Source organism: Lampris incognitus, unplaced genomic scaffold (assembly GCF_029633865.1).
Source record: "Lampris incognitus isolate fLamInc1 unplaced genomic scaffold, fLamInc1.hap2 scaffold_195, whole genome shotgun sequence".
In the NCBI taxonomy this organism is placed as follows: domain Eukaryota; kingdom Metazoa; phylum Chordata; class Actinopteri; order Lampriformes; family Lampridae; genus Lampris; species Lampris incognitus.
In genome coordinates, this window is record NW_026611154.1 from 8317 (window position 1) to 35268 (window position 26952).

The 26952-nt window shown below is 43.2% G+C and overlaps 1 protein-coding gene across 1 annotated transcript; it reads right to left on the reverse strand.

Moving 5' to 3' along the window:
- Positions 1 to 286: 286 nt before the first annotated feature.
- LOC130132858 (immunoglobulin lambda-1 light chain-like) lies at positions 287 to 26233 on the reverse strand. The gene is made up of 5 exons (XM_056301878.1): positions 26149 to 26233; positions 25744 to 26073; positions 13588 to 13644; positions 1320 to 1604; positions 287 to 1017 (listed from the first exon to the last, which is right to left on the reverse strand). The coding sequence occupies exons 1-5, from the start codon at positions 26189 to 26191 to the stop codon at positions 890 to 892; spliced, it is 843 nt and encodes a 280-aa protein (XP_056157853.1). The 5' UTR covers positions 26192 to 26233; the 3' UTR covers positions 287 to 889.
- Positions 26234 to 26952: the final 719 nt, after the last annotated feature.

The window sequence follows — 26952 nt, forward strand, 5'->3', positions numbered from 1 at the left end:
ACAGGTGACATTCAGAGGAACAGTTCAGAGGAACAGTGTTCACGTTGAGAGGAACAGTGTTCAGAGGAACAGGTGACATTCAGAGGAACAGTTCAGAGGAACAGTGTTCACGTTGAGAGGAACAGTGTTCAGAGGAACAGTGTTCAGAGGAACAGTGCTCAGAGGAACAGGTGACATTCAGAGGAACAGTTCAGAGGAACAGTGCAGGAGACACCAGATACAGCGTTACAAGACGTGTTAATGAGACGGTTTTTGATATTTCCAACCTGTCTGCTAGTGTTACCAAGTGTGTTGTAAGAGCTTATAAGTGTCTTATTACTCATTTATTAATCACTGTTTACGGCTACTCGTTATAAAGCATTACATTCAACTCATCAAAACCTCACAACAGCTCATTTAGAAATGTACTAAATGTTATATACATTCCAGAATATTTACACAGGTTTTGTAATTAACGGATGGATTTTGTCCAACTTTGTCCTTTACACTTGTGTCAAAACCATTCCACTTTTTATCACAGTCAAAATATAAATTAAATGTGTTTACTTTGAGAACTATTTTGAATTGATAATTCAACCGAAAGAGAAATCATATCTGATCGTTGCTGTATTTAGATGTAGCTCGGTTCAAATTAGTGAGCAGGTTAACTTATTAATTTTACATGTTAATCTTTTTATTAGAATTAAAACAACTAAATAATAAACAGTGGAAAATTCTGAAGAAAGCAAATCCAGCCCTGTCGTCTGACAGATGATAATAACTCACCAGATAGATGGACTAACATCCCCCCGTCTGTTTAATGACAGAAAGCTAACAGCAGAAAACTTCATCTGACCCACAACCTGTTTGAAGTCACGGCTGCTCCAAACAACAGCCAGTCAACAGCCAGTCAACAGCCCCTCTTGTTGGTGTGGATGAGCAGGAGAGAGAGTCCACAGCAGTACACTATGCTCTTCACTATCATCAGGCTGTAAACCACAGAGGCCAGCTTGACTCTGCACACAGACTGGAAGGAGACTGGAACAGAGAAGACACTCTATGTGAATCCTACACACACACTAGATGACATTCACACCGTTTCAACCAAACAATCTGACCGGTCAAAGCCACAATCCAGTCGGAATTCCCATAATGCCCGGCTGACCTGGATTCACGGTTTGCAGAGCAATCGCTTGTGTTTTCTCCTGTTTTTCTTTGCATGGAGTATCTCCAATACTTTGGAGAAGACTCCATTCAGACATCAGTAATACGTCATATGATACCCATAATTCTCTATCTGAATTCCTTTCACCCCAGAAGAACAATGGCTTGTTTTCTACCTCTTGATTTGATGACCACAGTCTTGATACCAGTTTGGTGCTGAACAGAACAGGTGTAGTCCATCTGTGATAGCTCTTCCTCATTAATCTGGATCATACTGGTGGTACTTTTGTGGTCTCTCTGTTCCACTGTGTTTGATTGGCCTCTCTCTCTCTCAGCCTTCCAAGAGATCCTGACCAGGTCTGGATGCATGTCTGTGACCAGACACACCAGCGTGGACTTCCCTTTCCCATCAGCTGTGGATGCCTGGTAGACACCCACACGGGGCGTCCTGGGTTCCTCCTCTGGTCATAGGAGAGGAATGCAAGAGAAGAACTGAAGAACTTGATCAAATGATTCATGAATAGTTATTGTTCCACTACCTTACTGCCTCCCAGGAAACAGTACAATCAGTAAAGTTCTCTTTCCCAACATCCAATCAGAGGAAACCTTTGGTCCCTTTAGAGGAATTTATTGGATTTGTTGTTCAAAGAAACTTCACATCAAACCATTTTTTTTTTATGAGACAAACATTATCTGGAGGTATGAAGTGTGACGGCTCATTTTTTTCAGCCAGAGCTCAGTAATGTGGCCGCCTGTGTCCAGACTCGTTTCCCTTTTCCTCAGAGAACATTCGGACAGAAACTCCACTGACTCTACCTCATTTCATCGTCCAACACAGTCAGCCCCGAGCTTCGTTATTCACGACTAAGAGACTTGAAGGTTGGATTTGTCAGTAAACATAATTGTCCATCCATCATCCTCCAAGCCGCTTATCCTGCTCTCAGGGATGCTGGAGCCTATCCCAGCAGTCATTGGGCGGCAGGCGGGGAGACACCCTGGACAGACCGCCAGTCCATCACAGGGCCAACACACAGACACACACACACACACACACAGACACACACACACACACAGACACACACACACACACAACCACACCTAGGGACAACTCATTAAGGCCGATTCACCTGACCTATGTCTTTGGACTGTGGGAGGAAACCGGAGCACCCGGAGGAAGGTCCTTGACCAGGACCTGGAGGTCCTTGAGTGAAATCAAGTCACATTTTTGGATTGCCTGTTAGTCAAATAAAAACACTGATTAATTCAATATGGAGGCTATCGTTTGTTTTTGTTTTTTTTAATCAGCTTTTGACTTTGTTGTCAAGGTTTGAACCATTAGAACGTTTAACAGACCACATACAGTGGCCTCTATGGACCTACAGGAGCCCACATGTGTCATTATTAGATGGTTATTTGTACTGGTGTGCTGCTAATGTACCTGTGTGTCTGTTAATATGATGTGGCTGTTTGCTTCTTCATCAAAGATAGCGCGAGTTTAAAGGCCTTTGCACACCAGGTCCAAAGTTTCCATGTGACAGGTTTGCACGTTAAAAATGAAACACGACCTCACGTTTTGTCCATTATGCTGACCCACCAACCCATCACTCTGGGATGTTTCTGGAATGGTTTGGATTATCTACATTTTTTCCCAAGTAGCTTTAAGTGATTTTTCAGAGTTGTTGGCTCGCGATGATGGATTTGAAAGAAATGCAAACTTGGTGTGTACCGGCCTGAACTCAGTGTGCATGTTGCTCTGCTGGTCTCCAGGTATCTACAAGACTTGGTGTGTACCGGCCTGAACTCAGTGTGCATGTTGCTCTTCTGGTCTCCAGGTATCTACAAGACTTGGTGTGTACCGGCCTGAACTCAGTGTGCATGTTGCTCTCTCTGCTGGTCTCCAGGTATCTACAAGACTTGGTGAGTACTGGCCTGAACTCAGTGTGCATGTTGCGCTGCTGGTCTCCAGGTATCTACAAGACTTGGTGTGTACCGGCCTGAACTCAGTGTGCATGTTGCGCTGCTGGTCTCCAGGTATCTACAAGACTTGGTGTGTACCGGCCTGAACTCAGTGTGCATGTTGCTCTCTCTGCTGGTCTCCAGGTATCTACAAGACTTGGTGTGTACCGGCCTGAACTCAGTGGGCATGTTGCTCTGCTGGTCTCCAGGTATCTACAAGACTTGGTGTGTACCGGCCTGAACTCAGTGTGCATGTTGCTCTGCTGGTCTCCAGGTATCTACAAGACTTGGTGAGTACCGGCCTGAACTCAGTGTGCATGTTGCTCTGCTGGTCTCCAGGTATCTACAAGACTTGGTGTGTACCGGCCTGAACTCAGTGTGCATGTTGCTCTGCTGGTCTCCAGGTATCTACAAGACTTGGTGTGTACCGGCCTGAACTCAGTGTGCATGTTGCTCTGCTGGTCTCCAGGTATCTACAAGACTTGGTGAGTACCGGCCTGAACTCAGTGTGCATGTTGCTCTGCTGGTCTCCAGGTATCTACAAGACTTGGTGTGTACCGGCCTGAACTCAGTGTGCATGTTGCTCTGCTGGTCTCCAGGTATCTACAAGACTTGGTGTGTACCGGCCTGAACTCGGTGTGCATGTTGCTCTCTCTGCTGGTCTCCAGGTATCTACAAGACTTGGTGTGTACCGGCCTGAACTCAGTGTGCATGTTGCTCTACTGGTCTCCAGGTATCTACAAGACTTGGTGAGTACCGGCCTGAACTCAGTGTGCATGTTGCTCTGCTGGTCTCCAGGTATCTACAAGACTTGGTGTGTACCGGCCTGAACTCAGTGTGCATGTTGCTCTGCTGGTCTCCAGGTATCTACAAGACTTGGTGTGTACCGGCCTGAACTCAGTGGGCATGTTGCTCTGCTGGTCTCCAGGTATCTACAAGACTTGGTGTGTACCGGCCTGAACTCAGTGTGCATGTTGCTCTGCTGGTCTCCAGGTATCTACAAGACTTGGTGAGTACCGGCCTGAACTCAGTGTGCATGTTGCTCTGCTGGTCTCCAGGTATCTACAAGACTTGGTGTGTACTGGCCTGAACTCAGTGTGCATGTTGCTCTCTCTGCTGGTCTCCAGGTATCTACAAGACTTGGTGTGTACTGGCCTGAACTCAGTGTGCATGTTGCTCTCTCTGCTGGTCTCCAGGTATCTACAAGACTTGGTGTGTACCGGCCTGAACTCAGTGTGCATGTTGCTCTGCTGGTCTCCAGGTATCTACAAGACTTGGTGAGTACCGGCCTGAACTCAGTGTGCATGTTGCTCTGCTGGTCTCCAGGTATCTACAAGACTTGGTGTGTACCGGCCTGAACTCAGTGTGCATGTTGCTCTGCTGGTCTCCAGGTATCTACAAGACTTGGTGTGTACCGGCCTGAACTCAGTGTGCATGTTGCTCTGCTGGTCTCCAGGTATCTACAAGACTTGGTGTGTACCGGCCTGAACTCAGTGTGCATGTTGCTCTGCTGGTCTCCAGGTATCTACAAGACTTGGTGTGTACCGGCCTGAACTCAGTGTGCATGTTGCTCTGCTGGTCTCCAGGTATCTACAAGACTTGGTGAGTACCGGCCTGAACTCAGTGTGCATGTTGCTCTGCTGGTCTCCAGGTATCTACAAGACTTGGTGTGTACCGGCCTGAACTCGGTGTGCATGTTGCTCTCTCTGCTGGTCTCCAGGTATCTACAAGACTTGGTGTGTACCGGCCTGAACTCAGTGTGCATGTTGCTCTACTGGTCTCCAGGTATCTACAAGACTTGGTGAGTACCGGCCTGAACTCAGTGTGCATGTTGCTCTGCTGGTCTCCAGGTATCTACAAGACTTGGTGTGTACCGGCCTGAACTCAGTGTGCATGTTGCTCTGCTGGTCTCCAGGTATCTACAAGACTTGGTGTGTACCGGCCTGAACTCAGTGGGCATGTTGCTCTGCTGGTCTCCAGGTATCTACAAGACTTGGTGTGTACCGGCCTGAACTCAGTGTGCATGTTGCTCTGCTGGTCTCCAGGTATCTACAAGACTTGTTGAGTACCGGCCTGAACTCAGTGTGCATGTTGCTCTGCTGGTCTCCAGGTATCTACAAGACTTGGTGTGTACTGGCCTGAACTCAGTGTGCATGTTGCTCTCTCTGCTGGTCTCCAGGTATCTACAAGACTTGGTGTGTACCGGCCTGAACTCAGTGTGCATGTTGCTCTGCTGGTCTCCAGGTATCTACAAGACTTGGTGTGTACCGGCCTGAACTCAGTGTGCATGTTGCTCTGCTGGTCTCCAGGTATCTACAAGACTTGGTGAGTACCGGCCTGAACTCAGTGTGCATGTTGCTCTGCTGGTCTCCAGGTATCTACAAGACTTGGTGTGTACCGGCCTGAACTCAGTGTGCATGTTGCTCTGCTGGTCTCCAGGTATCTACAAGACTTGGTGTGTACCGGCCTGAACTCAGTGTGCATGTTGCTCTGCTGGTCTCCAGGTATCTACAAGACTTGGTGTGTACCGGCCTGAACTCAGTGTGCATGTTGCTCTGCTGGTCTCCAGGTATCTACAAGACTTGGTGTGTACCGGCCTGAACTCAGTGTGCATGTTGCTCTGCTGGTCTCCAGGTATCTACAAGACTTGGTGAGTACCGGCCTGAACTCAGTGTGCATGTTGCTCTGCTGGTCTCCAGGTATCTACAAGACTTGGTGAGTACCGGCCTGAACTCAGTGTGCATGTTGTTCTGCTGGTCTCCAGGTATCTACAAGACTTGGTGTGTACCGGCCTGAACTCAGTGTGCATGTTGCTCTCTCTGCTGGTCTCCAGGTATCTACAAGACTTGGTGTGTACCGGCCTGAACTCAGTGTGCATGTTGCTCTGCTGGTCTCCAGGTATCTACAAGACTTGGTGTGTACCGGCCTGAACTCAGTGTGCATGTTGCTCTCTCTGCTGGTCTCCAGGTATCTACAAGACTTGGTGAGTACTGGCCTGAACTCAGTGTGCATGTTGCTCTGCTGGTCTCCAGGTATCTACAAGACTTGGTGAGTACCGGCCTGAACTCAGTGTGCATGTTGCTCTGCTGGTCTCCAGGTATCTACAAGACTTGGTGTGTACCGGCCTGAACTCAGTGTGCATGTTGCTCTGCTGGTCTCCAGGTATCTACAAGACTTGGTGAGTACCGGCCTGAACTCAGTGTGCATGTTGCTCTGCTGGTCTCCAGGTATCTACAAGACTTGGTGTGTACCGGCCTGAACTCAGTGTGCATGTTGCTCTGCTGGTCTCCAGGTATCTACAAGACTTGGTGTGTACCGGCCTGAACTCAGTGTGCATGTTGCTCTGCTGGTCTCCAGGTATCTACAAGACTTGGTGAGTACCGGCCTGAACTCAGTGTGCATGTTGCTCTGCTGGTCTCCAGGTATCTACAAGACTTGGTGTGTACCGGCCTGAACTCAGTGTGCATGTTGCTCTGCTGGTCTCCAGGTATCTACAAGACTTGGTGTGTACCGGCCTGAACTCGGTGTGCATGTTGCTCTCTCTGCTGGTCTCCAGGTATCTACAAGACTTGGTGTGTACCGGCCTGAACTCAGTGTGCATGTTGCTCTACTGGTCTCCAGGTATCTACAAGACTTGGTGAGTACCGGCCTGAACTCAGTGTGCATGTTGCTCTGCTGGTCTCCAGGTATCTACAAGACTTGGTGTGTACCGGCCTGAACTCAGTGTGCATGTTGCTCTGCTGGTCTCCAGGTATCTACAAGACTTGGTGTGTACCGGCCTGAACTCAGTGGGCATGTTGCTCTGCTGGTCTCCAGGTATCTACAAGACTTGGTGTGTACCGGCCTGAACTCAGTGTGCATGTTGCTCTGCTGGTCTCCAGGTATCTACAAGACTTGGTGAGTACCGGCCTGAACTCAGTGTGCATGTTGCTCTGCTGGTCTCCAGGTATCTACAAGACTTGGTGTGTACTGGCCTGAACTCAGTGTGCATGTTGCTCTCTCTGCTGGTCTCCAGGTATCTACAAGACTTGGTGTGTACCGGCCTGAACTCAGTGTGCATGTTGCTCTGCTGGTCTCCAGGTATCTACAAGACTTGGTGAGTACCGGCCTGAACTCAGTGTGCATGTTGCTCTGCTGGTCTCCAGGTATCTACAAGACTTGGTGTGTACCGGCCTGAACTCAGTGTGCATGTTGCTCTGCTGGTCTCCAGGTATCTACAAGACTTGGTGTGTACCGGCCTGAACTCAGTGTGCATGTTGCTCTGCTGGTCTCCAGGTATCTACAAGACTTGGTGTGTACCGGCCTGAACTCAGTGTGCATGTTGCTCTGCTGGTCTCCAGGTATCTACAAGACTTGGTGTGTACCGGCCTGAACTCAGTGTGCATGTTGCTCTGCTGGTCTCCAGGTATCTACAAGACTTGGTGAGTACCGGCCTGAACTCAGTGTGCATGTTGCTCTGCTGGTCTCCAGGTATCTACAAGACTTGGTGTGTACCGGCCTGAACTCGGTGTGCATGTTGCTCTCTCTGCTGGTCTCCAGGTATCTACAAGACTTGGTGTGTACCGGCCTGAACTCAGTGTGCATGTTGCTCTACTGGTCTCCAGGTATCTACAAGACTTGGTGAGTACCGGCCTGAACTCAGTGTGCATGTTGCTCTGCTGGTCTCCAGGTATCTACAAGACTTGGTGTGTACCGGCCTGAACTCAGTGTGCATGTTGCTCTGCTGGTCTCCAGGTATCTACAAGACTTGGTGTGTACCGGCCTGAACTCAGTGGGCATGTTGCTCTGCTGGTCTCCAGGTATCTACAAGACTTGGTGTGTACCGGCCTGAACTCAGTGTGCATGTTGCTCTGCTGGTCTCCAGGTATCTACAAGACTTGGTGAGTACCGGCCTGAACTCAGTGTGCATGTTGCTCTGCTGGTCTCCAGGTATCTACAAGACTTGGTGTGTACTGGCCTGAACTCAGTGTGCATGTTGCTCTCTCTGCTGGTCTCCAGGTATCTACAAGACTTGGTGTGTACCGGCCTGAACTCAGTGTGCATGTTGCTCTGCTGGTCTCCAGGTATCTACAAGACTTGGTGTGTACCGGCCTGAACTCAGTGTGCATGTTGCTCTGCTGGTCTCCAGGTATCTACAAGACTTGGTGAGTACCGGCCTGAACTCAGTGTGCATGTTGCTCTGCTGGTCTCCAGGTATCTACAAGACTTGGTGTGTACCGGCCTGAACTCAGTGTGCATGTTGCTCTGCTGGTCTCCAGGTATCTACAAGACTTGGTGTGTACCGGCCTGAACTCAGTGTGCATGTTGCTCTGCTGGTCTCCAGGTATCTACAAGACTTGGTGTGTACCGGCCTGAACTCAGTGTGCATGTTGCTCTGCTGGTCTCCAGGTATCTACAAGACTTGGTGTGTACCGGCCTGAACTCAGTGTGCATGTTGCTCTGCTGGTCTCCAGGTATCTACAAGACTTGGTGAGTACCGGCCTGAACTCAGTGTGCATGTTGCTCTGCTGGTCTCCAGGTATCTACAAGACTTGGTGAGTACCGGCCTGAACTCAGTGTGCATGTTGTTCTGCTGGTCTCCAGGTATCTACAAGACTTGGTGTGTACCGGCCTGAACTCAGTGTGCATGTTGCTCTGCTGGTCTCCAGGTATCTACAAGACTTGGTGTGTACCGGCCTGAACTCAGTGTGCATGTTGCTCTGCTGGTCTCCAGGTATCTACAAGACTTGGTGAGTACCGGCCTGAACTCAGTGTGCATGTTGCTCTGCTGGTCTCCAGGTATCTACAAGACTTGGTGTGTACCGGCCTGAACTCAGTGTGCATGTTGCTCTGCTGGTCTCCAGGTATCTCCAAGACTTGGTGTGTCCCGGCCTGAACTCGGTGTGCATGTTGCTCTCTCTGCTGGTCTCCAGGTATCTACAAGTCGAGCTTCAAATCTTTATGAAAGAATCAGTGTTCAGACTGGTTCTCTAACCAATCAGAAATTTTCCTCTTTAGCCAGATCTGGATCCTGGATAGATGCTCAATGTGGCCTTCTTAACTTTGACTCAAGAACTAAGAGAATTACTAAGCCTGTACTTATTTATTGACTTATTATTATTCAAGTCCCCGCTGGTGGTTAAAGTTGTTTCTGATCATTGTAAAATCAACTCTGGAAACAGAAGATTGACTGGTAGAATATTTATTAAATGACGAACTGCATTCAGAAGAAGAATAAACTAGAAGAATTAACTTGGGCAGCATGGTGGCCCAGTGGTTAGCGCTGTTGCCTTCCAGCAAGAAGGCCCTGGGTTCGAACCCCGGGCTTCTCCACCCTTGGGGGTCATTCCAGGTCCTTTCTGTGTGGAGCTTGCATGTTCTCCCCGTGTCTGCGGTGGGTTTCCTCCGGGTGCTCCAGTTTCCCCCACCATCAAAAAGACATGCATGTTAGGATTAATACTGCTGTCTGTGCCCCTGAGCAAGGCAGTGGGAAGAAATAACTGGAGTTGGTCCCCGGGTACTGCACGGTGGCTGCCCAATGCTCCTAGCTACACAACTAGGATGGTTAAATGCAGAGCATAATTTCCCCATGGGGATTAATAAAGTATCTCAAAATAAAAAAAGTGATTTGTAATCTGAATAAACTGTATTTCTCCCCTCTGGGATGAATGAAAAATATGAATAATAAAGTATTCTGATTCTGATGAATGTGAAGAATCCTGTTTATTACATATGACTGTCTCTGATTAAGTCAAGAATTTATTTGTCCTCCATTTTAAAACCAGAAGATGAATTCTAATATTACCATCTAAAAGCTGTCAGTCACACATATACTTATAATGTATTTATAATATCAGTATAGTAAGGCAGAGTGTATTTATAATGGTAGCATAATAAGGCAGGGTGTATTTATAATATTAGTATAATAACGCAGAGTGTATTTATAATATTAGTATAATAAGGCAGGGTGTATTTATAAAATTAGTATAATAAGGCAGAGTGTATTTATAATATTAGTATAATAAGGCAAGAATGTATTTATAATATTATTGTAATAAAGCAGAGTGTATTTATAATATTAGTATGATAAGGCAGAATGTATTCATAATATTAGTATAATAAAGCAGAGTGTATTTATAATATTAGTATAATAAGGCAGAGTGTATTTATAATATTAGTATAGTAAGGCGGAACGTATTTATAATATTAGTATAATAAGGCAGAATGTAATTATAATATTAGCATAATAAATCAGAGTGTATTTATAATATTAGTATAATAAGGCAGAGTGTATTTATAATATTAGTATAGTAAGGCAGAGTGTATTTATAATATTAGTATAATAAGGCAGAGTGTATTTCTAATAGTATAACACGGCAGGGAGTATTTATAATGTTAGTATAATAATGCAGGTTTTATTTATAATAATAGTATAATAAGGCAGAGTGTATTTATAATATTAGTATAATAATGCAGAATTATATTTTTGATTAGTATAATAAGGCAGATGGTATTTATGAGTATAATAAGGCAGAATGTATTTATAATATTAGTATAATAGGGCAGAATATATTTATAATATTAGTATAATAAGGTAGAGTGTATTTATAATATTAGTAATAATAAAGCATATGTATTTATAATATTAGCATAATAAGGCAGGGTGTATTTATAATATTAGTATAGTAAGGCAGAGTGTATTTATAATATTAGTATAATAAGGCAAGAATGTATTTATAATATTAATATAATAAGGCAGATTGTATTTATAATATTAGTGTAATAAGGCAAGAATGTATTTATAATATTAGTATAATAAGGCAGAGTGTATTTATAATATTAGTATAGTAAGGCAGGGTGTATTTATAATATTAGTATAATAAGGCAGAATGTATTTATAATATTAGTATAATCAGGCAGGGTTTATTTATAATATTAGTATAATAAGGCAGAGTGTATTTACAGTATTAGTATAATATGGCAGCTTGTATTTATAATAGTAGTATAATAAGGCAGAATGTATTTATAATGTTAGTATAATAAGGCAGAGTGTATTTATAATACTATAACACGGCAGGGTGTATTTATAATGTTAGTATAATAATGCAGGGTTTATTTATAATGTTAGTATAATGTGGCCGAGTGTATTTATAATATTAGTATAATAATGCAGAATTATATTTTTGATTAGTATAATAAGGCAGATGGTATTTATGAGTATAATAAGGCAGAATGTATTTATAATATTAGTATAATAAGGTAGAGTGTATTTATAATATTAGTAATAATAAGGCATATATATTTATAATATTAGTATAATAAGGCAGAATGTATTTATAATATTAGTATAATAAGGCAGGGTGTATTTATAATATTAATATAATAAGGCAGAACGTATTTATAATATTAGTATAATAAGGCAGAATGTATTTATAATCTTACTATAATAAGGCAGGGTGTATTTATAATAGTATAATAAGGCAGAATATGTTTATAATATTACTATAATATGGTAGAATGTATTTATAATAGTATAATACTGCAGAATATATTTATAATATTAGTATATAAGGCAGAATGTATTTATAATATTAGTATAATAAGGCAGAGTGTATTTATATATTACTATAATAAGGCAGGGTGTATTTATAATAGTATAATAAGGCAGAATATATTTATAATATTAATATAATATGGTAGAATGTATTTATAATAGTATAATAAGGCAGAATGTATTTATAATATTAGTATAATAAGGCAGAGTGTATTTATAATATTAGTATAGTAAGGCAGGGTGTATTTATAATATTAGTATAATAAGGCAGAATGTATTTATAATATTAGTATAATCAGGCAGGGTTTATTTATAATATTAGTATAATAAGGCAGAGTGTATTTACAGTATTAGTATAATATGGCAGCTTGTATTTATAATATTAGTATAATAAGGCAGAATGTATTTATAATGTTAGTATAATAAGGCAGAGTGTATTTATAATACTATAACACGGCATGGTGTATTTATAATGTTAGTATAATAATGCAGGGTTTATTTATAATGTTAGTATAATGAGGCCGAGTGTATTTATAATATTAGTATAATAATGCAGAATTATATTTTTGATTAGTATAATAAGGCAGATGGTATTTATGAGTATAATAAGGCAGAATGTATTTATAATATTAGTATAATAAGGTAGAGTGTATTTATAATATTAGTAATAATAAGGCATATATATTTATAATATTAGTATAATAAGGCAGAATGTATTTATAATATTAGTATAATAAGCCAGGGTGTATTTATAATATTAGTATAATAAGGCAGAACGTATTTATAATATTAGTATAATAAGGCAGAGTGTATTTATAATATTAGTATAATAAGGCATAATGTATTTATAATGTTAGTATAATAAGGCAAAGTGTATTTATAATAGTATAACACGGCAGGGTGTATTTATAATGTTAATATAATAATGCAGGGTTTATTTATAATGTTAGTATAATGAGGCAGAGTGTATTTATAATATTAGTATTATAATGCAGAATTATATTTTTGATTAGTATAATAAGGCAGATGGTATTTATGAGTATAATAAGGCAGAATGTATTTATAATATTAGTATAATAAGGTAGAGTGTATTTATAATATTAGTAATAATAAGGCATATATATTTACAATATTAGTATAATAAGGCAGAATGTATTTATAATATTAATATAATATGGCAGGGTGTATTTATAATATTAGTATAATAAGGCAGAACGTATTTATAATATTAGTATAATAAGGCAGAGTGTATTTATAATCTTACTATAATAAGGCAGGGTGTATTTATAATAGTATAATAAGGCAGAATATGTTTATAATATTACTATAATATGGTAGAATGTATTTATAATAGTATAATACTGCAGAATATATTTATAATATTAGTATATAAGGCAGAATGTATTTATAATATTAGTATAATAAGGCAGAGTGTATTTATATATTACTATAATAAGGCAGGGTGTATTTATAATAGTATAATAAGGCAGAATATATTTATAATATTAATATAATATGGTAGAATGTATTTATAATGGTATAATAAGGCAGATTATATTTATAATATTAATATAACATGGTAGAATGTATTTATAATAGTATAATAAGGCAGAATATATTTAAAATATTAGTATAATAAGGCAGAATGTATTTATAATATTAGTATAATAAGGCAGAATGTATTTATAATATCAGTATAATAAGGCAGGGTGTATTTATAATATCAGTATAATAAGGCAGGGTTCTGCTTTGGGGTTCTGGTTGGTGTTTGGAGGAATAAAGATTCAGTAAAACCATTTCTCAGAGAATAACTGACGTTGTCATGGGTGAGTGTCTGAATCCTGAACCGTCCTGCACCAGAAAACACAGCTAAAGCCTCGTTTGACCTGCTCCACCTTCCATCGGACCGACAAAGAAACGATAGAAAACAAGGAGTGTAGTAGTGCTGGTCTTACCTGTTACATACAGTCTGGTGCCTTGGCCAAAGAGCTTGACGTCCACAGTGAAATATCCTTTACCATGAAGCTGTGGGAGGGAAGCAGTCTGTCAGCGCTGATCGGCTCAACCTAACTACTGAACACGTGTCAAATAAACACATTTCTCTCATGTTCATATCGTCAAGATGGGCAAATCTGACTTTCTTTTCCTTTATTGGAGAGCAGTGAGTGAGAAGGAGGCGGTTTCCTGCATTCCTACTGTATAAAACAGGACTACGAGATGAGGCGTGATTCCACTTCACAAGCATTAAAGACTATCTTCCACTTCAGAGTTCCTCTTCTGATTACGTCATCTTTTCTCTCTCAAGTCTTTCATGCATTCACTTCACCTGAGAGATGTTTCAGTATTTCACACACACACACACACACACACACACACTGGCAAGGACCAGACCATCAACAAGATGAGTTCAAATGATGCAAAGAAAAATTATGGATGTGTGTAGTTCCTGTACTTCTTCCGCTTGCTCACTGCGTTGTGGGGAAGCTTCGTAGGGAATCCGTCGTAGCACCCGAGCAACAACAAGCCCCCTCAGGACCCTGTGAACGAGAGGAAAGAGGGGAAGGAAACGATAGAAATATGGTTGGGGGGGGGGCAGAATACGAGAGTGGAAGAGGAGGACAAGGTTAGCTGGATATTAGTAGGAATGTCGGAATTGTTGCAGTTGAGGTGTGGTCCTCCTGAAACTTCACTAGGTGAAACTTCACGATATGAGATGTGGTCTTGCTGAAAGTGGACGGCATTCACCCTACTGGGGACGGCACCACTCTTTTGTCTAACAAGATATGCCCCTTTTCCACTACATGGTACCAGCTCGACTTGGCTCGCAGAGTGTCATTTTCCATTACCGTAACAGTACCCCCTCAGTGTAGCTGGTCTACATTGATTCTGGTACCCCTTCCGGTTTTTTTGGAACCTTGACAATGGTGGTACCAGAAAAGTGGTAACAGTTACCAAAATGCCGGTACTTTCCAGTGATGGAAAACGAAAAAGTCGAGTCGAGTCGAACCGGTACCATGTAGTGGAAAAGGGGCAATAGATAGCTGTCTACGTTTAGTTTGACACTAGGGACTTATCACTCAGCAGGTTGCAGGTGATTAGAGAGCCTGTGGAGTCAACTAGTTTAATTAAGAAGATTAGTCAGGGACTTTCTCATAGTGTAGATTATCAGACTGACAGCTTGGTCTATAACATTGAGACTGTCTCCCTACCCTGCTGTATTGCTCCCAAATTTTCCTCTCCTAAATGTGTGAATCACAATAATCTAATAATCATTCTTACCACTGGTGGTGGTGAAATACTGTTACAAATACGAACACTTTTTTTAATTGTTTCCAGTCTGGTTTTAGAGCACTGCATAGTACTGAGACAGCTCTAGTTAAGGTCACTAGTGATCTACGGATGAATGCAGACAGAGGTGACTGCTCGATTTTAGCTCTTTTGGACTTAAGTGCTGCCTTTGCCATGGTTGATCTCAACATCCTCCTATATCACTTAGAGACTTGGGTTGGCATCAATGGCTCGGCTCTTAACTTATTACACTCTTACCTTACCAACAGAACTTTTTCTGTTGTTCTGGGTAACTCTACCTCCTCGGTGGCTCAGTTGAGTTGTGGTGTCCCTCAAGGCTCAGTTCTTGGCCCCCTTCTCTTCTCTATATACACGCTGCCCCTTGGACAGATCATTCAAAATCACGACGCGCTCTACCATTTTTATGGTGACGACACTCAGTTATACATGCCACTAAAACCCACAGATCCTAGCGCCCTATTAAATCTCACAACTTGCCTCACTGATATTAAATCTTGGATGTCCAAAAATGTTCTTAAATTTAATGATGATAAGTCTGAGGTCATTCTGGTCGGTCCCGAAAATTCCATCAATCCGTTTGCTACTAATCTTGGTGGTCTGTCAGGTAGTCTTAAACAGGCTGCTAGGAATCCTGGGTAATATCTGATGCTAACCTCAGGTTTGATGATCAAATTAAACATGTTGTTGTGTCATGCTTTTTCCAACTCAAGATAATCTCCAAAATTACGCCATTTTAATCAATTGCCAATTTGCAAAAAGTTGTACATGCTTTTATCTTTTCTCAGCTCGACTACTGTAATGCACTTTATTCTGGTATCAGCAAGGGCTCCCTCCACCGTCTGCAGTTGGTACAAAATGCCGCTGCTCAGCTCATTACCGGGACAAGGAGGCATGACCATATCACTCCTGCGCTTGCCTCCCTTCACTGGCTCCCTGTTATATTTCGAATTGATTTAAACATTGTACTGCTCACTTTTAAGGCTTTAAATGGTCTTGCTCCTTTATACATGTGTGATTTGTTGACCTGGTATATGCTCCCTCGACCAGGTCTGCAGATGGAGCCCTGCTGGTTATTCCCAGGCCTCGGTTGGTTACAAAGCGTGATCGGGCTTTTGCTGTTAGAGCCCCCACACCATGGAACTCTCCTCCTGCTGAGCTAAGATGAATTCAGTCTCTAGCTTCTTTTAAAACGCGTCTTAAAACTTTTCTTTTTATGAAAGCTTTTACAAATGTTTGATATTTGTTTTTATTTTTACTGTTTTTATTTTTACTCTTATTTGGTCTCACTCTTATTCCTGCCTTGTCTGGTTTTATCTGTTTTGGTTTGGTTTTTTTTTTCTTTTTTGTGAAGCACTTTGTAACATTGTTTTAGAAAGGTGCTATGTAAATAAAAATTATCATCATCATTATTAAATAGGATAAATTCTGAGTCTCATCACCAGCCAGTCAGACTAGCTTCATCTAGTCAGAAAGGCCCGAACTGAGGAAGCCTCTTGGATGAGAGGCGAAACGTCTTCGCGGATATATACCAAGTCCAGTTGCACTTGATTCAACTCCTTTGGATAACCATGACCTGGAAGAATGAGAACATTCACAGACATTATTATTAATTGTGCAACAAAGTACCTAATAACCTGCAGGACCAAACATCGAATGTTATCAAAAATGTGACCACACATCATCCAAAGAGTTGGTCATGAAAATTGTCAACAAGGTGTCTAATTCCTATTAGCATTTCACCTGTTGGTAGCTCTAAAGTTCTGCCTACTGCTGATCACTTCCACAAGATGCTTCAATTTGGTTTCATAAATATCAGCTATCACTCCTTCCAGGAAATATACGATACCTTGTTTCTTCGGTTACTGATGGATTTATTCATCTTAATTGTACTCCGGCTCGAAGGAACTTTTTGAGTCCTGGGTACGACATTAAACCGCAACCATCGGGTCGTCAGCGACTAAACCGACCGCCCCACTTCAACCCTTGGGTTGTTGTGAGGAGAATATGTGGACACCCAACAGGACTAAAGACAAAATCTGTCAAAGGGCGGATGAGTTCCTCTGTGAACCAACAGCCATCCATACCTGGAGAGGAGATAGGGACCACCAGGTACTCCCCCTCATGAAACACAATGAAGACTCAACCAAACTCAATCACCATACTGGATTAGTCGAGGCCTCGGTTAACAACGGCCGCGTCCTTCACTAACCTTTCTTGTGGTGAAGTCGAAAAATATGTTATTGAGGAAGAAAAAAGCAAACTACAAATCTAAAGCTACAGAAATCTGAGTTCATCACAGGGCCCTGGAACGTAAGAACATTGAACAAACCTGGAAAATTACAAGAACTCTGCCACGAAATGGAAAGGTACAACTGGAATGTATTGGGCATCGCAAAGATGAGATGGAAAGACATGGGAGAGAATGTCACTTACAAAGGTCATAAGGTCTGGCAACATCACTATTATCCAAGTCTATGCACCTACGGCAGATCAAACCGAGGAGGAGATCGAAGAATTCTACAAAGAAACTGAAAATCGCATAAAAAAAACAAACAAATAAAGATATTGTGATTGTGCAGGGTGATTGGAATGCCAAAGTAGGCCCTGAGACACACTGGAGAGTTTGCGCATAAACAACAATTGGTTCTAGCAAACGCGCTCCACCCTCACAAGAACTCGCGGAAAACTACATGGCACTCACCGGACGGCATAAACCACAGCCAAATAGACTACATACCAACGTTGAAAAGGTTTCAAGCATTGTGAGAAATAAAACAAGAGCATTTCCTGGAGCTGATACAGGAAGCGGCCACGATTTGGTGATGAGGACCGTCAACATAAAGCTAAAAAGCAGAAAAGAGAAAAGAATGGGAGAATCAAATATGACCTTGAAAAACTAAAAGATGCAAACGTTAAAGACAAATTCCAAGCCAGAATTGGAGGGCGTTTTGCTGCTCTCCGGAACTTCGATAATGTTGAAGAAGTGACCGAAAAGTTCTCGGAAGAAATGAACAGAGCTGCGCTAGAAATACTAGGTAAAAAGAAGTCCAAGAAACATCAATGGATTCAAGATAGAACATTGAAGCTATGCGATGGAAGATGTGAAGCCAAGGCTCTGAAGTACAGCTCTGAAGAATGCAAGGAGGAAGACAGAAAATGTAACAGAGAAGTGAAAGCTGTGATGAAGAAAGATAAGGAGGAATGGGTTGAACAAGAATGTCGAAGTACTGATAACAACCTGAGGCACAACAACACTAAAATGGTTTCCCAAACAGTGAAGAAATTTACTACAGAACAAAACGTAATAATACATACTATCAACGACACAAATGGAGAACTGATCTCAGACAAAAAAGCGATTGCAAAGAGGTGGGCGGAATACTGCAGTGATCTTTACAATTGTGACCTCAATGAAAATCAGGAAGTATACAACCAACTGATAGTTGATGAGAGTAAAGGCGCAGAAGACAGAGATCACATCTTAAGATGCGAAGTTGAAGAAGCCATCAAACATCTGAAAAGTGACAAAGCACCAGGAGCAGACAAGATACCAGCGGAACTAATCAAAAATGGTGGCGACAAAGTTATAGACATCTTACTTAGCACCTACAACCAAATTTATAGCCTGAAGAAATGGCCTACGCAGTGGACTACTCCGGTACTAATTCCACTTACACAGAAAGGAAACTTGAAATTATGCAGCAACGACAGAACCATTAGTGTAATGAGCCATGCGAGCAAGGTAATGCTCAGGACCATTCTCAGGAGTATCATACCACAAGTTGAGCAGATTCTTGCTGAAGAACAAGCTGGTGTCAGGTCTGGAAGAAGCACAATCGAGCAAATCATCAGTTTGAGGGTTCTTTATGAAAAATTTATAGAACATGAACGAGAACTCCATCACAACTTTATTGATTTTAAGAAAGCATTCGACAGTGTGGCAACAGGCTCTATGGCAAATCATGAGAAAACATAACATCAACGAACCCCTTCTCCAAGTTATCGAAGCTCTTTATAAAGATGTGAAAAGCGCTGTGCTAGTGGACATCACAGCGACTGGTTCACTACAACAGTAGGAATGAGACAAGGTTGTTTACTGCCAACGTGCCGTTTCAATATATTCCTTGAAGAGATCGTCACCAACACTATGGGGGGTTTTGAACCAACTCTCACAATCGGCGGAAGAAAAATCACCAACCTTCGCTTTGCAGATGACATAGACCTAATCGCCAGCAATAGGGAAGAACTAGCATGTGGAGGTGAGTTTCGAAGCAACATGGGCAGATGTGCAGTTGAGTTTTGAAGCAACATGGTCAGATGTGCAGTTGAGTTTGAAGCAACATGGGCAGATGTGGAGGTGAGTTTTGAAGCAACATGGTCAGATGTGGAGGTGAGTTTTGAAGCAACGTGGTGAGATGTGGAGGTGAGTTTTGAAGCAACATGGGCAGATGTGTAGGTGAGTTTTGAAGCAACATGGTGAGATGTGGAGGTGATTTTTCAAGCAACATGGGCAGATGTGCAGGTGAGTTTGGAAGCAACATGGTGAGATGTTGAGGTGAGTTTTGAAGCAACATGGTCTCAGATGTTGAGGTGAGTTTTGAAGCAACATGGTCAGATGTGGAGGTGATTTTTCAAGCAACATGGGCAGATGAGGAGGTGAGTTTTGAAGCAACATGGTCAGATGTGGAGGTGAGTTTTGAAGCAACATGGTCAGATGTGCAGGTGAGTTTTGAAACAACATGGTCAGATATGCAGGTGAGTTTTGAAGCAACATGGTCAGATGTGGAGGTGAGTTTTGAAGCAACATGGTCAGATGTGGAGGTGAGTTTTGAAGCAACATGGTCAGATGTGGAGGTGAGTTTTGAAGCAATGTGGGCAGATGTGGAGTTGAGTTTTGAAGCAACATGGGCAGATGTGGAGGTGAGTTTTGAAGCAACATGGTCAGATGTGGAGGTGAGTTTTGAAGCAACATGGTGAGATGTGCAGGTGAGTTTTGAAGCAACATGGGCAGATGTGCAGGTGAGTTTTGAAGCAACATGAGCAGATGTGGAGGTGAGTTTTGAAGCAACATGGTGAGATGTGCAGGTGAGTTTTGAAGCAACATGGGCAGATGTGCAGGTGAGTTTTGAAGCAACATGGGCAGATGTGGAGGTGAGTTTTGAAGCAACATGGTGAGATGTGCAGGTGAGTTTTGAAGCAACATGGGCAGATGTGCATATGAGTTTTGAAGCAACATGGTCAGATGTGGAGGTGAGTTCTGAAGCAACATGGTCAGATGTTGAGGTGAGTTTTGAAGCAACATGGTCAGATGTGGAGGTGAGTTTTGAAGCAACGTGGTGAGATGTGGAGGTGAGTTTTGAAGCAACGTGGTCAGATGTGGAGGTGAGTTTTGAAGCAACATGGTGAGATGTGGAGGTGAGTTTTGAAGCAACATGTTCAGATGTGGAGGTGAGTTTTGAAGCAACATGTTCAGATGTGGAGGTGAGTTTTGAAGCAACATGGTCAGATGTGGAGGTGAGTTTTGAAGCAACATGGTGAGAAGTGGAGGTGAGTTTTGAGGCAACATGGTCAGATGTGGAGGTGAGTTTTGAAGCAACATGGGCAGATGTGGAGGTGAGTTTTGAAGCAACATGGGCAGATGTGCAGGTGAGTTTTGAAGCAACGTGGTCAGATGTGGAGGTGAGTTTTGAAGCAACATGGTGAGATGTGGAGGTGAGTTTTGAAGCAACATGGTGAGATGTGGAGGTGAGTTTTGAAGCAACATGGTCAGATGTGGAGGGGAGTTTGAAGCAACATGGTGAGATTTGCAGGTGAGTTTTGAAGCAACATGGTGAGATGTGGAGGTGAGTTTTGAAGCAACATGGTGAGATGTGGAGGTGAGTTTTGAAGCAACATGGTCAGATGTGGAGGTGAGTTTTGAAGCAACATGGTCAGATGTGCAGGTGAGTTTTGAAGCAACATGGGCAGATTTGGAGGTGAGTTTTGAAGCAACATGGTCAGATGTGCAGGTGAGTTTTGAAGCAACATGGGCAGATGTGGAGGTGAGTTCTGAAGCAACGTGGTCAGATGTGGACGTGAGTTTTGAAGCAACATTGTGAGATGTGAAGGTGAGTTTTGAAGCAACATGGTCAGATGTGGAGGTGAGTTTTGAAGCAACGTGGTCAGATGTGGAGGTGAGTTTTGAAGCAACATTGTGAGATGTGAAGGTGAGTTTTGAAGCAACATGGTCAGATGTGGAGGTGAGTTTTGAAGCAAAATGGGCAGATGTGGAGGTGAGTTTTGAAGCGACATGGGCAGATGTGGAGGTGAGTTTTGAAGCAATGTGGGCAGATGTGGAGTTGAGTTTTGAAGCAACATGGGCAGATGTGAAGGTGAGTTTTGAAGCAACATGGTCAGATGTGGAGGTGAGTTTTGAAGCAACATGGTCAGATGTGGAGGTAAGTTTTGAAGCAACATGGTCAGATGTGGAGGTGAGTTTTTAAGCAACATGGTGAGATGTGGAGGTGAGTTTTGAAGCAACATGGGCAGATGTGCAGGTGAGTTTTGAAGCAACATGGGCAGATGTGCAGGTGAGTTTTGAAGCAACATGGTCAGATGTGCAGGGTAGTTTTGAAGCAACATGGGCAGATGTGGAGGTGAGTTTTGAAGCAACATGGTCAGATGTGCAGGTGAGTTTTGAAGCAACATGGTGAGATGTGGAGGTGAGTTTTGAAGCAACATGGTGAGATGTGCAGGTGAGTTTTGAAGCAACATGGTGAGATGTGGAGGTGAGTTTCGAAGCAACATGGTCAGATGTGGAGGTGAGTTTTGAAGCAACATGGTCAGATGTGGAGGTGAGTTTTGAAGCAACATGGGCAGATGTGCAGGTGAGTTTTGAAGCAACATGGGCAGATTTGGAGGTGAGTTTTGAAGCAACATGGTCAGATGTGCAGGTGAGTTTTGAAGCAACATGGGCAGATGTGGAGGTGAGTTCTGAAGCAACATGGGCAGATGTGGAGGTGAGTTTTGAAGCGACATGGTCAGATGTGGAGGTGAGTTTTGAAGCAACGTGGTGAGATGTGGAGGTGAGTTTTGAAGCAACGTGGTCAGATGTGGAGGTGAGTTTTGAAGCAACATTGTGAGATGTGGAGGTGAGTTTTGAAGCAACATGGTCAGATGTGGAGGTGAGTTTTGAAGCAAAATGGGCAGATGTGGAGGTGAGTTTTGAAGCGACATGGGCAGATGTGGAGGTGAGTTTTGAAGCAATGTGGGCAGATGTGGAGTTGAGTTTTGAAGCAACATGGGCAGATGTGAAGGTGAGTTTTGAAGCAACATGGTCAGATGTGGAGGTGAGTTTTGAAGCAACATGGTGAGATGTGGAGGTGAGTTCTGAAGCAACATGGTCAGATGTGGAGGTGAGTTTTGAAGCAACATGGTCAGATGTGCAGGTGAGTTTTGAAGCAACATGGGCAGATGTGCAGGTGAGTTTTGAAGCAACATGGGCAGATGTGCAGGTGAGTTTTGAAGCAACATGGTGAGATGTGCAGGGTAGTTTTGAAGCAACATGGTCAGATGTGGAGGTGAGTTTTGAAGCAACATGGGCAGATGTGGAGGTGAGTTTTGAAGCAACATGGTCAGATGTGGAGGTGAGTTTTGAAGCAACATGGTCAGATGTGGAGGTGAGTTCTGAAGCAACATGGGCAGATGTGGAGGTGAGTTTTGAAGCAACATGGTCAGATGTGGAGGTGAGTTTTGAAGCAACGTGGTGAGATGTGGAGGTGAGTTTTGAAGCAATATGGTCAGATGTGGAGGGGAGTTTTGAAGCAACATGGTCAGATGTGGAGGTGAGTTCTGAAGCAACATAGGCAGATGTGGAGGTGAGTTTTGAAGCAACATGGTCAGATGTGGAGGTGAGTTTTGAAGCAACATGGTCAGATGTGGAGGTGAGTTCTGAAGCAACATAGGCAGATGTGGAGGTGAGTTTTGAAGCAACATGGTCAGATGTGGAGGTGAGTTTTGAAGCAACGTGGTGAGATGTGGAGGTGAGTTTTGAAGCAATATGGTCAGATGTGGAGGTGAGTTTTGAAGCAACATTGTGAGATGTGGAGGTGAGTTTTGAAGCAACATGGTCAGATGTGGAGGTAAGTTTTGAAGCAAAATGGGCAGATGTGGAGGTGAGTTTTGAAGCAACATGGTCAGATGTGGAGGTGAGTTTTGAAGCAACATGGGCAGATGTGGAGGTGAGTTTTGAAGCAATGTGGGCAGATGTGGAGTTGTGTTTTGAAGCAACATGGGCAGATGTGGAGGTGAGTTTTGAAGAAACATGGTCAGATGTGGAGGTGAGTTTTGAAGCAACATGGTCAGATGTGCAGGTGAGTTTTGAAGCAACATGGGCAGATGTGCAGGTGAGTTTTGAAGCAACATGGTGAGATGTGGAGGTGAGTTTTGAAGCAACATGGTCAGATGTGCAGGTGAGTTTTGAAGCAACGTGGTGAGATGTGGAGGTGCGTTCTGAAGCAACATGGTGAGATGTGGAGGTGCGTTCTGAAGCAACATGGTCAGATGTGGAGGTGAGTTTTGAAGCAACGTGGTGAGATGTGGAGGTGCGTTCTGAAGCAACATGGTGAGATGTGGAGGGGAGTTTTGAAGCAACATGGTGAGATTTGCAGGTGAGTTTTGAAGCAACATGGTCAGATGTGGAGGTGAGTTTCGAAGCAACATGGTCAGATGTGCAGGTGAGTTTTGAAGCAACATGGTCAGATGTGGAGGTGAGTTTTGAAGCAACATGGTCAGATGTGGAGGTGAGTTTTGAAGCAACATGGGCAGATGTGGAGGTGAGTTTTGAAGCAACATGGTGAGATGTGGAGGTGAGTTTTGAAGCAACATGGTCAGATGTGGAGGTGAGTTTTGAAGCAACATGGTCAGATGTGGAGGTGAGTTTTGAAGCAACATGGTCAGATGTGGAGGTGAGTTTTGAAGCAACATGGTCAGATGTGGAGGTGAGTTTTGAAGCAACATGGTCAGATGTGGAGGTGAGTTTTGAAGCAACATGGTGAGATGTGGAGGTGAGTTTTGAAGCAACATGGGCAGATGTGGAGGTGAGTTTTGAAGCAACATGGTCAGATGTGGAGGTGAGTTTTGACGCAACATGGTCAGATGTGGAGGTGAGTTTTGAAGCAACATGGTCAGATGTGGAGGTGAGTTTTGAAGCAACATGGGCAGATGTGGAGGTGAGTTTTGAAGCAACGTGGTGAGATGTGCAGGTGAGTTTTGAAGCAACATGGTCAGATGTGGAGGTGAATTTTGAAGCAACATGGTGAGATGTGGAGGTGAGTTTTGAAGCAACATGGTAAGATTTGCAGGTGAGTTCTGAAGCAACATGGTGAGATGTGGAGGTGAGTTTTGAAGCAACATGGTGAGATGTGGAGGTGCGTTTTGAAGCAACATGGTGAGATGTGGAGGTGAGTTTTGAAGCAACATGGTCAGATGTGGAGGGGAGTTTTGAAGCAAAATGGTGAGATGTGGAGGTGAGTTTTGAAGCAACATGGTCAGATGTGGAGGTGAGATTTGAAGCAACATGGTGAGATTTGGAGGTGAGTTTTGAAGCAACATGGGCAGATGTGGAGGTGAGTTTTGAAGCAATATGGTCAGATGTGGAGGTGAGTTTTGAAGCAACATGGTCAGATGTGGAGGTGAGTTTTGAAGCAACATGGTCAGATGTGGAGGTGAGTTTTGAAGCAACATGGTCAGATGTGGAGGTGAGTTTTGAAGCAACATGGGCAGATGTGGAGGTGAGTTTTGAAGCAACATGGTCAGATGTGGAGGTATGTTTTGAAGCAACATGGCCAGATGTGGAGGTGAGTTTTTAAGCAACATGGTCAGATGTGGAGGTGAGTTTTGAAGCAACATGGTGAGATGTGGAGGTGAGTTTTGAAGCAACATGGTCAGATGTGGAGGTGAGTTTTTAAGCAACATGGGCAGATGTGGAGGTGAGTTTTGAAGCAACATGGTTAGATGTGGAGGTGAGTTTTGAAGCAACATGGGCAGATGTGGAGGTGAGTTTTGAAGCAACATGGTGAGATGTGGAGGTGAGTTTTGAAGCAACATGGGCAGATGTGGAGGTGAGTTTTGAAGCAACATGGTCAGATGTGGAGGTGAGTTTTGACGCAACATGGTCAGATGTGGAGGTAAGTTTTGAAGCAACATGGTCAGATGTGGAGGTGAGTTTTGAAGCAACATGGGCAGATGTGGAGGTGAGTTTTGAAGCAACGTGGTGAGATGTGGAGGTGAGTTTTGAAGCAACATGGTGAGATGTGGAGGTGAGTTTTGAAGCAACACGGTGAGATGTGGAGGTGAGTTTTGAAGCAACATGGTCAGATGTGGAGGGGAGTTTTGAAGCAACATGGTCAGATGTGGAGGTGAGTTTTGAAGCAACACGGTCAGATGTGGAGGTGAGATTTTCGACAGCGTTGTGTAAAAACAGCCACAGTTCATGCAGCAGATGATTGGTAGTTGTTGTATAATGACAGAAGTTTCACCACAAACGGATTTTTCTCCCTGCTTTCTCTTTGTTTATATTCTGACAGTTCACATATAAAATGTCAGCTTAAGGAATGTTCTGTTGTCAACACTATTCAACCATTTTTCTTGGTTTGTTTCCTCTACAAACTAGATGACACCTGCGTTGTGTTGTACCACAGATGAGAAGTGAAACATCGCCACCTGGATCAAATGATGTCACTTCCTGACTTGACTGGTGTTTTCTTTGGGTTTGTTGGTTGATAAGCAGTGTTTTTGTACAGGGTGGAGGGATCATCTCTCACTGTGCCAACTTCCAGACTTCCAACAGGCGCAGTAGTAGGTGGCAGAATGAGAACTTTTGGCTTGGTTTATCACCAACTCACAACCGTTGTCTGTTTTTGTAGCTGAGAAATCATTTTGCTGAGGATGACCATAACCTTTAGTTGCATCACAATCATTTTGCTCAATATAAAGAATCAACGTGAATCCTTCCCTCTCTTTCTTCTGGTACCAGAAAACATATCCACTATAACATCCATCTGTGTTTTTACAGCTGAAAGAGACTTCCTGATTCTGTCTACTGGTCCATGATATCTGGTCCTGAGTCAGTTTCTGTGCCATGGCGAGCAGCGCTGCAGAGACATGGAGACATAGATGAATGATGTTGTCATTGAGTGTGTTCAGTGCTGAGTTTGGTGGAAACTCACCTAAACACAGCGAGCTCAGAGCAGCTCTGTGCAGGAGAAACATGTTGTGGTGTGGAGACGTGAGCTGGGTTCAACCAGAGAACTAGCGGCTCTGATTCAGCTGAGGACAAGTGAGGAGGGCTGGAGAGGTCAGATGGGGACCGTGTCCTTTCTAACAAGTCCTCAAACCTCCCCTTATGCTTTATATTGAGAGATGGGGGCGGCACCTCAGAATGATTGACAGCTCGGTTGAAGGCGTTGTCTAGTTTTGTATGTGCAAGGCCTTAAAGGGGCGGAGACCGAAACAAAGGTTTGAATCCAGATGAGGGACCGGATGGTACGGTGACCCAGAGACACTGTCTGCTGACTGCAGGACGGAACCGGTCCACCTCCTGTCAGACCACTGGCTCCTCCACCGAATGACGTTACAGCATGTGGACTTCCTGTAGAAAAGTCTGCTACAGCCACACTCTACTCAGTGTGTCACAGTAAAGACTACGATAAAGACACAGACAGGGTAAAAGCAAAGCCAGAGGGAGGTTAGGGTGACAGGTCCCAGGTTGGAGAACCACATATCTCGGTAGACTTCCCTCTTCATAACTGCCCTTGTAGAGGGTTGTTTTTAGAAGAAGAAACTTTATTAATTGTCTCTGTACATACATAGAGTGATTGTGTCGTCTGCATGTAACCATCCTGTTGTACGGCAGCAGGGGGCAGCTGCAGCACCCGGGGACCAACTCCACTTCTTCCTTCCACTGCCTTGCTCAGGGGCGCAGGCAGGAGTATTAACCCTAACATGCATGGCTTTCTGATGGTGGGGGGAAA